Source organism: Castor canadensis, chromosome 9 (genome assembly GCF_047511655.1).
Source record: "Castor canadensis chromosome 9, mCasCan1.hap1v2, whole genome shotgun sequence".
NCBI lineage: Eukaryota > Metazoa > Chordata > Mammalia > Rodentia > Castoridae > Castor > Castor canadensis.
In genome coordinates this window covers 20,216,355-20,229,470 of record NC_133394.1, presented here as the reverse complement: position 1 = coordinate 20,229,470, position 13,116 = coordinate 20,216,355, and the positions used below count along the sequence as shown (strand labels likewise).

Genomic DNA, 13,116 nt, shown 5'->3' with positions numbered 1-13,116 from the left:
AGGAAAAAAAAAGAAAAAGAAATGCACAAGGAAGTTCTTTAGGCCAAAGGGAAATAAAACCAGACAGACAGAAACAGATCTTCAGAAAAAAAAAATGAGGAATACAAATGGTAAACAGCGGGAAACACAAAGATTTTTCTCTTTGTCTTTCCCCTCAACTTTTTATAAGCCATACAGTTGCTTGGAGCAAATGTTATCTTCTACAGTTCATAATTTATCTAGACATCTATACACTGCAAGTATATCAAAGGACAAGGAGAAGATAAGGGAAATGTGAGCCTAAAAGACTAAGATTTCTATTCTTTAAGTGACTATATTAGTAATTATAAGAGGAATATGAAAAGTTCAGGATATGTACTGTAATCCTTAAGTCAAGCAGTAAAATATAATGCAAAGAAGTATGAGCAAAGTTACCAGGAAAATGAGAATGAGATTTTAAAAAAATACTCAAAGAATCAAAGAACAAATAAAAAGGTAGGAAAGTGGAGGAGGAGAGAAGATAAAAAACAAAACTAAATGGGACAAAGAGAAAGCAGAAGCGTCTGATCAATTTATTTTGGGGAACGGAAGGAAAGATTAGGAGTGGAAAAGCTAGTTAGAAGGCTAGTTTATATTCAGGTAAGAAAAGATCTGAATTCAGGCTATGAGGAGAAGGCAAAAGGAAGGCAGGTACAGCGTGACTGCATTATAAATGAAAAAGGAAGGGGAATCTAAGATGGCTTACCCCTCCTCACTCCTCAACCAGTAGCTTGAGCAACTGGAAAGATGAATATCATTCATTTTGCCTTGAGAAAGTCAGAGAACGGGCCCAGCTGTAGACATTCCAAATTTGAGAACACACATGGGTATCCAAGTCCTTAAGAATTTCAGAATGCAAGGCTAAAGCTCCAGGCTAAAGACACAGATCTGGGAGTTACCACTACAGGGTTGTGGAAGGCATCAAGGAAGACTAGCAAGAGGAGAATTCAAGAGAAGCATTAAATGTAGAGCACACTGCAAAAAAAAATTCAGGGGCCAGGAGTAAACAGTTCCTGATGTAGACACAGCAGAGAAAATTACAGCAGTGGTACTATGTACTATTCTAGTTTGTGACCTTAAATAGGAATTAAATGTTCCGAAAATGAAAAATATAACCACTTTATGACATAAAACAGGTAACAAATACTTATTTGCCAAAAGGTGTATAAACACTGTATTCATTTTTAACCCCCACAGAGAATGAATGGTATTTTGGAAATACCATTCATTAACCATTAATTTTGGTACTGAATATTAATAGCTAATATTAACAGCAGAATGGAGCTCAAAACCAAAACCTCCATGTCATTTGATAAAAACAGAACCTCTTGTTTCAAGGTCCATGTTATTTCAGGGCCTTCTCAATAGGATCCAATCGACTTCTCATGCTTTACTTTATCCTCTACTACTAAATCTTGTTATTTGTGGACCATAAAATGCACTTTGCTATCTCTGAACATATGCTTAAACGTCTCCAATGTTTGAAATATTCTTTCATCTTCATGATCAAATAAAATCCTGTCCACAATGTAACACTCAGCTCAAATGTTCCAGTAGGAGGATATGAACTTTGGAATCTGAGAGACTTGGGTTAAAAAATCTCAGCTCTACAACATGTGCTTTCAATATTCTTTAATTTAACCTTATTTTTCTCATCCATAAAATTAAAAGTATAGTTGGCACCACTTAAGTGGTGGAGTGGCTGCCTAACCAGCATGAGGTCCTGAGTTCAAACTCCAGTGCACCAAAAAAAAAAAAATTAAAAGTATAAAATAAAATATGAGGAACTTAAGTAAAGGTGTATTCAGAGCACTTATAAAGACTGCTAGCACACAGCAGGCATTCACTGAATACAGAATGATGCCTTCATAATGTGCTAGTGTTTAGTAATTATGTCTCCAAATTAAGAAAAAAATATCCCTGGTCTTAGCACCTGTCTATTCCTGTGGTATCAACACTGGTACTGAGGCCGATTCCAAGATCCAACACGACCTCACTGAGTCAAGGCGGGAAAGGGATGTGCAGTACCCCACGTGACACGATTTTCTACCACAGAAATGCCACAGACACAAACAGGAGCAGTACATTTTGGCTATATATTACCTTGGTTTTTAACATGTGTATTTATCTGTAAGTTTGCATCATTTAGTTTTTGTAAATAATGGCTATGTTTAAAAGATGACTTACAATTTCTTGAAAATTTAACAATCAGCTTTAGCAGGTCAGTACAAGCCAGCTCTGCCACTGCTCAATTATGTCCAAGTTAGGAAATAAGTATTAGACATACACAGTATCTAACTGCACCTTTGGAAACAATCTTTGTTATTGTTCATAGATGAATAAAAACCTGAACACATTTACTCATTTTCATTTTACTAGGCAACAACCAAGTCATGCCCCTTTCCTTTCATGCCTTGTTAGCTTCAAGTACATTCTAAATCACAGTCGTGTTTAAGGAAAAGATCAAAGTTTATCAAACACTATGTGACTAAACACTGCTTCATGTGCTGAGAGAAAAAGTGCATTCATTTTTATAAAACCCAACTAGTCTTGATTCATATGCAGTTGATGCACTTTTAAAAACAGGTGACAGTAGACCTGCCTAGCAAGTGCAGGGCCCTCAGTTCAAACCCTAGTACCACCAAAAGCCACAAAAACAAAACAACCTCCCCACACCAGAGTTAGCCTGGAACATAAAGAGAAATACAAAATCGAAAATATGAGCATGGGGCTGGAGATGTGCCTCAAGTGGTAGAGTGCCCACCCAGCAAGTGTGAAGCCCTGAGTTCAAACCCCCATACTGCCAAAAAATAAAATCAAATGTCTATCTAAGTATGTATCTCTTTATCTGCATGGAACTGACCTAGAAAATTAGTATATTGTATAAGCAAAAAAGTGGAATGGGGGAACTACTTTCTTGAATCCTTTAACTGGGTCAAAATTGGAAATAAATTATCAGGGCACATATCTAATAAAGTTTTTGAACTGGAAAAATGAGACCTGCTGAAACTATTCTAAGAAGGGGAGGGGGATAAAGGAGAGTGATGAAAGGGGTGAACTTAACTAAGATAAATTGTAAGCACTTTTGTAAATGTCACAATGTACCCGCCAGTACAATAATACAATAATAAAAATTAAAAAGAAGACTTTATAGTGGCATTCTACTACTAAATGTACAGCAAAGCAATGGAACGCTTCATTCACATATGCCATGGTTGTCAACCTTCAGCACCCTACAACTACCCAGGGAGCTTTAGCCATCGACAGAGGGCGCATTTAATGGTGAGCCCCATTAAATGAATGGAAGTTTTTGAACTACTTTTCAAAGCTCACCAAAAGTACAGCCAAGCAAAAACCACTGATAAGCATGCCATGGACAAGAGAAGAAGGTGAACACAGCAAAATCAGTTACACAAACAAATATCTGTTGCATTATTTTAAAGAAAAAAAAACAAACAAGAACACTTATGATCATTTAAGGACCTCTGCTACATAACCTTTGCCTTTCTTTAAAACAAACAGAAAACCTTAGTGTTGGGAAGGATCTATAAAGCCACTTGGCTCAACATGTCATGGAGATTAAAACCCAAGTTAAGACAGCACTCTAGATTCATTAGAGTGGCCAAAAACAAGTGTGAACACATACATGGAACAACTAGACTTGTATGTTGCTGGTGCAAGTAAAAACTGACAAAATTTCTTTGGAAAACCATGTAGTATTGAGTTAAATATGTGCCTATTTAATAGCTAATTGATTCCACTCCTACAAACTATATCCAGAAAAAGTAAGTACATATGTCCATCAAGGGACAAATATTAAAAATATTCAGAGCAGCTGTATTCAGAATCGCCAAGAACTGGAAGTAATCCAAATGTGTATCAAACTGTGGTAGCCACACATGGTGGTACACACTTGTAATCTCAGCTACTCAGCAGGCAGATGCAGAAAGGTCACGAGTTTGAGGTCAACCCAGCAAAATTAGTAAGACTCTATCTCAAAACAAAATGGCTGCAGGTATGGCCCAAGTGATAGAGCACTTGCATAAAATTCACAAAGCCCTGGGTTCAATCCCCAGTAACCGCCCCCCCCACACACAAAGTGGAATACCACATAGCAGTGAAACAGAACTATTGCTACTAAAAAAAAAACCAAGTAGAAAAAGTTCACGGATTTGATGTTCAGAAATGAAGCCAGAACAAAAAAGAAAATCCTATGATTCAATTCAAAAACAAAACCAGTAAGTGATGTTGACAGCAGGCAGAATAGGTGGTTATCAAGGGGTAGGAGAGCACTGAGTCATGTTGTTGGAGTAGGCAAACATTTCTTCATCACAAAAAGAAAGAACAGCAAAGAAAAAACTGACAACCTGTACTTTATCAAAACTAAAACTTCCAAATGACATCATTAAAAAATGAAAAGACAAGTCACAGACCGGGAGAAAAGAGTTTGTATGAGAGACAATGAGACTCAAAATAAACAACTCATGCAAGTCAATAAAAATATTCAAATATAAAATTGTCAAAAAATTTATTTTGGTAGTAGTGGGGTTTGAAGTCTGGGCTGTGTATTTGCTAGGAAGGTGTTATAATCACCCGAGCCACACCCCCCAGCCTTTTGGTCTGGTTATTATGGAGAAAAGGTCTCACTTTTTGCCTAGGGCAGCCTGGAGCTCAAGCTTCCTATTTATACTTCCTGCCATAGCTAGGATGACAGGCACATGCCACCACAGCAGGTTTTTTCCATTAAAATTGGGACTCAAAAACTTTCCTTGACCGGACTAGCCTTGAACATCTTATCCTCCTAATCTTGGTCTCCTGTGTACCTTGGGATGACAGATGTCCAGCTACTAGTTCAGATGGGATCTCCGTAACTATTTGCCTGAGCTGACCTCACACTGAGATCTTCCTGATCTCAACCTCTCAAGTAGCTAGGATTATAGGCGTGAGCTACCAGCACCCAGCTTATAATGGTCAAAATTTTAGTACACTTCACAAAAGAAAAATACCAACAAAAATTGGGTACATGAGAAGATGTTCCTCCTCACTAGCCATCAAGAAAATGCAAATTAAAACAATAAGATACCACTCCAATGGCTCAAGTTAAAAAAAAGACTGATCTTACCAAGTGTTAGCCAAGAACAACTGAAAGCTGAGTACACTGCTGAAGGGAACATAAAAAGGTACTTCACTTTAGAGAACTGTTCTTACATAAGTAAATACACAGTTGGCTATGTAACTTATCCTTTCTACATCTAAGCATTCACCAAAGAAAAGCTACAACAAATGTTCTGATTTGTATATGTGTATTCATGGCAGCTTTACTCATAAAAGCCCAAAACTAGAAAAACATTCAGCTGAGTGAAAAAAGTCAGACACAAAAGTATACATACTGTAAGATTCCATTTATGCAGAATTCCAAAATGTACAAAGCTAATCTGTCCTGACAGATCCATGGTTGCCTGGGAGAGAGGTGATGTAGGGGAGGGTTGACTGCAAAAGGACACAAACTTTAGGGTGAGGAAAACATTTGGCACCTTGACTGTGATTGTGATTTTTCGAGTTTATATATTTGTCAATACTCATTGGAAACCAGGTACCAGTGGCTCACGCCTACGCCTGTAATCCTAGTTAGTCAGGAAACAGAGATCAGGAGGATCAGGGTTTGAAGCCAGTCTGGGAAAATAATTCAAGAGACCACGTCTGGAAAAAACCCTTCACAAAAAAAGGCTGGTGGAGTGGTTCAAGGTGTAGGCCCTGAGTTCAAGCCCCAGTACCGCTAAAACAAACAAAAAACTCACTGGATTGTACATTTAAAACAGGTGCATTTTATCATACTTAGATTTTACCACAATATTCTGCTTGTTCATTTTGAAAAATGGTAGAAGTTCATCTAATGAAATCTCTTTGCATCTCTAATGGCAAAGGATTACTTTCCCCCTAAAGCCCAAAATCCATCTATAGAGCAACTGCACCAGCCTGGGGATGGTGAGGAAGGCACGATGAAGTCAGTCCCAGAAGGAGGGACTTGCAGGTCACTGCAAGGCCATAATTCAGGAGCAAAAGAAATTTGTCATTTACCAAAATATGTCTCACCTATAAAACTAAATTATAACAATGTCTCACTAAAAATGACTGTATCACTGTCAAAGTTCATTCCCCCCCGTGTGGTTCAGTGTGAAAATCCTAAGTGCTGCCTCTAAGAGAATATATAAAGAATAGCAAATATCTAAAGAACAGCAGAGCATCAGCTGCAATCAGTCATGGGGAAAAATTCCTGTTACTCATCATAGATCTTTTAAAACAAAAACAGGAGTAACCCTGGTTTGCCAAGTCAGACTTTAGCCAAGAACTGCTTATATCTCGATCTTTTTGGCTGCTCAGCTCCCACACTCTCAATGTTGGGGAAAGCCTCTACATTTGAGCGTTGGGGAAAGGCAGAGCCAACCTCTTATTCTACAAAAACTGAAAATATTAGGGCTGGAGGCATGGCTCAAGTGGCAGAGCTCTTGTCTAGCAAGCATGAAACCCTGCCTTCAAGCCCTCAGTGCCCAGTGCCACCACCAAAAAAAAAAAAAAAAAAGAAAAGAAAGAAAATATGAGGCAACAATCTGGAGTCAGACTGCCTGGATTCAACTCCTGGCTCCTCCACTTCCTAGCTGTAAACCTTAAGCAAACTCCTAAGGTTCTCTTTGCTTGGTGTAAAATGATAATTGCATGTACCTCGTAACATTTTTGTAGAATAAATAAAAAAACCTATAAAGTGTCGGTACACAGCAAGTGCTTTATAAGTCACATTAATATTTATTTCCCAAGCTCTGAGGCACACTGTCCTATCACCTACACTCTTCCAAATCAAAGGCACTAGCCCCAGACTTAGAATCAAAATCTAGTGTTTTTAAAAAAAAGAAAAAGATTGCTAGGGGCATGACACAAGTGGTAGAATATTTGCTTAACATGTGCAAGTCCTGAGTTCAAATGCCAGTACCACCACTAAAAAAAAAAAAGAAATGAAGAAAGTCACTGGGGACAGCAATGGCTGCAGGAAGATCAGTGCAGCTCACAGCTCAGTGAGCGCCTGGCACCACAGCTATGCTGGGCATGCTTTGGGTCAGTGCTTTCAGAGCTGTGGCCTGGATCCTGCTTTCCCAGTCCACCTGCCACGTCTGTGTCCACTTCCTACCTCTTTTCTGAGTGAGAGAGCTGCAGCTGGTTTCATTTGCTTGCAACCTAAGTCTCCAACATCAGACTTATCACCCAGAGGTGGATAAACTAAACAAGTCTTCTGATATCTTTATGAATAGCTCGCGTACATAGATAGCTGAAGTGGTCTAGCAACTTTTCAGGATATCAGAAAGTGATGAAGTTTGTTTGACAGCTCTGTCATTCCCTACTCTAATGCTAACAGTGATCACTAAAAACTGACTGCACGTCTGCAAGAGCCAGGCTAAACACTGCTGAGCACACCGCATGAGTTACTGTAGTCAACCTTCACAACTGCCCATGAGATAAATATGGTTTCCCAATTTTACATAGGAGAAGACTAAGGCCTAGAAAGGTTAAGAAACTTAGATAAATTAAATAATGCATCCTCTTCAAAAGAAGCCCTTCAGGACTAAGCCTAACACTTAATGAGTACTTACCTCAAGCCAGGCACCATTCTGTGTGTTCCTCACCCATGAACGGTTTCAATTCTCTTCACTTCATGTGTATCACCTCATGTCACCTCACAGTCACCCTCTGACCTAGGTACCATTACTCCAGTTTTTAGGAAATTTAATCACACACAGCAAGTGATGAACTGGGACTCATACCTGGCAGCCTGATTAGAACTTTCAGCCTCTACACTCCACGCCTCTCCAAAGATGACTGAAACACATCAACGGGCCTGACTCACATGCATATATAGCACTTTTTTTTTGGTGGGGGGAAGTGGAGTTTTGAACTTGGGGCCTTGGCAAGCACTCTACTACTTGAGTCATGCCATCAGCCCTTTCAGCTTTAGTTATTTTTTGGATGGAGTCTTGAATTCTTGCCCAGGGTGCCCCCTGACCACAATCCTATTTTCAGCTCCCACACAGCTGAGATTTATAGGTATATGCCACCACTCCTGGTTTGTTCTTTAAGATAGGATCTCACTAACTTGTTTTTGCTCAGGCTGGCATCAATGCATGCTCCTTCTATCTCTGCCTCCCCTGTACTGGGATTACAGACATGAGCCCTGTGAATGGCCTCAACCCCACTACTTACTTGATGTTGCCAACTTACACTGTTTTTTCATCTACTTCCACATCATCATGTATAGTTAACAAGCAACTCCTGTCTAATTTACTCCAACAGCCAGAAAATGTACACATGCTGTCATTGATCCTGATCACTCTGTGGTTTTTCAAAAGGGGAGGAGGGTGGATTTTGCCAGGGGACATTCAGTGACATCTTATGGATACAGCTGGGGAGGGGGTGATACTGGCATTCTGAAGGCAGAGGCCATGGATGCCACTAAGCAGTCTACAATGCTGCACAGAACAATCCACCACACTAAAACATCATCTAGCCGAACAAAACTGAAGTGCTAAGAAACTCAGCACTTTACAGTTACAAATTGCTTTTTAGAACAGCAGGCCCCAGAGGTCTCAGCATTCCCTTACTTTAATGTCATGAACAGAACCCACTTCAGCTGCATTAGAAGAGAAAGACACCCCAGGCCATCCTCTGATGAACCAAATACTCAGCAATCCAGCATGCTTTCTCGGCACTACAGACCAAAGCATTGCAGTCTGACCCCTACCCACTTTGCCAAACGCTTCTCAGACCACCGCCTCCCCCAACTCTCTTCACACTGGCCACATTGGCCCACCACCTTCATGTCTGCCTGAAAGACACACAGTAACTCTCTTCCCATTAATTCCACTCCTAGTCTTGGAGCCTTTTTTCAGCTGCTCCAGACTTAGGATTAAAAAAGTTCGTGCAATTTTTTTCTTGCACTACTTATGTTTTCTGAATCCTGAAAATATACCTTGATGTTAACATAACAAAAAGCTTTACATCTGACAACTCAGCATTTATAAGTAAATGTCATTTGGGAAGAGAAATTAACAAAGGTAAACCTAAAGATTAAACGACCATCTCAACGCATATTAGAAGAAGTTTCTTACTATTATCAATAAATTATATTATGTATGGGAAAATTTAATCTAAAATGCTTAGAAACAACCTAGAAACTTTCTAGAAAAGATCTAAAAGAACTTATCTTAGCCTTAGTTGGTCTCATGGAACCATGTGAGGCATTATGTCTTCTCAAACACACACTAAATTGTTCTTAAGCCAGCTTACTACGGAGCAAACAAAAATAAAGTGCTATCGTATAATAATAAGCTTTAACTTTTTCTAATTATTTCTTAAATGTGCATGCTTTTTAAAAAGTTATTTGAAAATGTCGTAAGAAATACTGTCGAACAGTTTGGTGCTCAGGTCACTGACTACACGTGTCAGAAGGCATTTTGTTCTGCTATCAAATGCTTATATTTTCTTCCAATTTAAAGGACTAAATTCTTCACTTCAGTCAATTCTGGACAAAGAGCAGTGAAGAAAGTAAACGAAGAGGACGAAGAAAGAAGAGAAGCTGCAAATGTTCAATGCTAATTATTCTAGCCCTGGCTTCAGACAACGAAGGCTGCAGTTCTCAGTACACTAAATTATGCAGCTCAACAGAGACCATATTCTATGCTAACACCAAAAAGCACAATCGCCTTCTGTGTCGGATGAAATTATTCAGATTTTTGGTTGAATACAAAAAGAAAACAATTCTATTAAATTCATAATTCAAATATTCTTTGAAATTGCCTTACTACTAGTGAAACATGATCTTTTAAAAATGGTTATTTACTGCAAAACCCTCATTCAGCATGGTTCAAAAGCATTAGGTGAGTAAGCCTAATGGATGCATCGCAGAACTGGCCAAGGTATTACAAGACATGGACTTCAGGTCCAGCTCTGACTGTCCCTTTAACTTTTCATTTCCTCATCCTAAAATGAGACTACTAAACTTATGTCATATAGCTACTGTGGGAATTAAATGTGAAATACTGTATTGTGTAACATGAACACTACATAAAGATGTTAACTTCAGCTCAAACACCAGCTCAAGTACTGGAGGAGTTCCATTGACACCAGAATGGGTGTTTCCAAAAATCCTGTAATCTGAAAATTGGAAATGCTGCTAACATGACATCCCAAGTGGAAAGCTCCACAGTGACCTCATGTGACAGATCACAATCAAAACACAAAAACACTAAAAATACTGTATAAAATTACCTTCTGTCTGTGGGTGCAAAGGTGCAAATGACACATAAATGGATTGTTTTCAAAAATGACAGGATTTTGTTCGAAATAAGAAATTTTAAAGTTGCAAAGTTCCTAAATCATACTCCTGTCATGTATTTAAGTTGGAGTGTACTTACACAGCTTATACTCACACACCTGACCCATCATCATCATTATTATTGTTATGCTGTTATTATTACTATGTTCCCTAAGGACACTGCATATTTGGGTACGACTAAAAACACAGGCAATGACTAATATGGATTTTAATGTTAACTTACAACTTCGAACAATCTATTACTTGGCCGTGATTTTCCTCAGATCGTCTAAGCTTCACTGCTTCATTTGCATTTCTAGTCTAGCTCCTACACGAGGGACATTCACATAGAGGAAACTCATGGTGCAAACCATGAACAGAGTACTATGAATTCCACAGCAGTACAGACTCAGAGCTCTGATCATACAAAATCAAAGCCATAACTAGGCTACAGCACACACAGTTCTCTAGTTTTTCAGGACTATGTACAACTACAACACTGCTGTGGCAACTAACAAATAGCTAACTTATTTTAAATCACAAAGAATCCTAAATCCTCCACCAATAATACGTATTTGCCAAATACTTTTGTAAATGCTACGCCAAACCCTGCCACACAGATTCACAGTATCTTGCTTAATTGAAAAAATAATGTGCTTAGCATTGAGCCACATATACAAGTCATGAATTGCTACAGAAACACCACATCTGGAGTCAAAAGACCCCATGTTGTCATGCCAATCCCTCCAATCAATCACTACCCCTCCGAAAGTTAAGTTTGTTTTCAACTAAAAAATAGTATTATCTGGTAAATCGTTAAGCACTATAAATATAAAAGTATTATTAGTGCTACAAATTCAAAACCATTTATATTGACTTGTATTCAATATAAAATTAACTGCTTCATCTTTCTTCTTAGTTTAATGTGCTACTAAAGAAAAAAATGCCTCAGGCCAGAGCAGTGTCTGTCACCACAGGTTCAGTCAGTCTCAAGAATGGACTTCAATAGTTTTTAAACACTTCTCACCTGGATTCTGACGCACACCAGAGAGCACTGATGGCAGTGAATGAGACGCAATGTAAGCCTAAAATTTCAGATGCCCTTCTATTACTAAGAAACCTCTCTCTCCTCTTACCCTCTTCCTGTCACTGTATGTGTGAGAAAGTGTATTTACAGAATGGCACATTTAGAGAAACTCAGTCAATATGGACAGTGAGACCCTGATTCACATGGGCTGACTTTACAACATAACCACCACCAAATCACCTCGGAATCAGACTTGACTTCTTCCGTGGCTGGCTTAGATGCACCAAGAGCTGTAGTACCATTGCTGCAGTCAGACATACCTAAAAGTAAAATGTGTTAGGAACATATTAAATAGTTTACTTAAAAGAGCTGCATCATCCTACTGATACTCTTACAAATATTCCACAGCATAACTTATTTATAGTCATAATTTGCTTTTCAAAACTAAAGCTTTGGGACATGGCTCAAGTGGCAGAGCACTCACCCAGAAAGCTAGAGGCCCGAGTTCAATCCTCAGTACCACCACCACAACATCTACAATTATATGAGTATCTATTCATTACAATAGGTAAACTATACGTAAAACAAAAATTAAAAAGAAGCACTTAGGCAGAATGCTTAAAAATAATTTCAGAGCCAGGTGTGCACATCTGTAATCCCAACACTTGAAAGTTGGAGGCAAGAGGCTCCTGAGTTCAAGGCTAGCTTGGACTACAAGGCAAGACCCTGTCTCAAAAAGAAAGAAAAAGAAACAAGAAAGAAATTCATAAAATCACTTAGATATAAAACAATGTATAAGATCAGACTACCAACTTGATTGACATACGGAAAACTGAGATCCAAACACATCTGAAGCCAAAATGTTAGTCACTTGTGACCTATACAAAACTAAGTTCCAAACCAGAACTCACACTCCTCCCACCCTTGTGGAGAATAGTCTTTGTATTGATAACAGATATGATTGCTCATTGTCTCAGTAAAACACAGATTTCACTCAATACAAGTTCAATGAGCTATTTCTGTTTCTAATTTAGTCAGTATCACTTAGAGAATGTCAACTATATATGAAGAACAATCCAATTAGTTAACAGAAATCAATTAAAGGAAAAATAAAGAAATCATCTCTATTTGCAGATAATATGAAGGTCTGAGAGAAAACTCCAAGGAATCAATGATAAAAGCAACTAACAAATCAAAGAATTCACTGAAGTAGCAAGATACAACATAAGCATAAAGAAATCAATAGCCTCCACATACAAAAACAACAATCAGGGGCCATAATGGCAGGGAAAATCCCATTTACAACAGCAACAACGCAGAAGAATTACCTAGAAACAAGCTAAATAATACGCAAAACCTATATGAGAACGATTTCTACACGTGAATGTAAAGCATGAGACTTGAGCAAATGAAAAGACACCCCCTATTGTGGACAGATGACAACATTCAAAGATACAAAAATACATACACATTGCAGCACTTCTTGTAATTGTGAAATACTGGAAGCAACCTATGTCTATACATATGAAAGTGATTGAATAAACCACCATACATTTCAACTGTGCAACTGTGGGGGAAAAAAGAATGAGGATAATCTTTATGATATGGAGTGACTTCCAGGACATACAGTAGTTCCACCCTAGCCAGTTTTATTTTCTGTGCTTAACTATGGTCTGAAGATATTAAATGAAAATTTACAGGATAAGTCATAAGT

At 38.4% G+C, this 13,116-nt stretch overlaps 1 protein-coding gene across 13 annotated transcripts in view; it reads right to left on the bottom strand.

Annotated features, from left to right (window-relative positions):
* The window catches only part of Arfip1 (ARF interacting protein 1), a 97,626-nt gene that overhangs the window by 69,773 nt on the left and 14,737 nt on the right, over window positions 1–13,116 (bottom strand). For 5 of the 13 annotated variants that reach the window (XM_020185830.2, XM_074041305.1, XM_020185832.2 and 2 more), the window contains one exon: window positions 11,643–11,722. The exons of the other annotated variants lie outside the window; for them this stretch is intronic. In XM_020185830.2, the coding sequence (XP_020041419.1) occupies window positions 11,643–11,720 (78 nt within the window). In that variant the 5' untranslated portion in view covers window positions 11,721–11,722. The remainder of the gene's footprint in view (window positions 1–11,642; window positions 11,723–13,116) is intronic. 13 annotated transcript variants of the gene reach the window in all.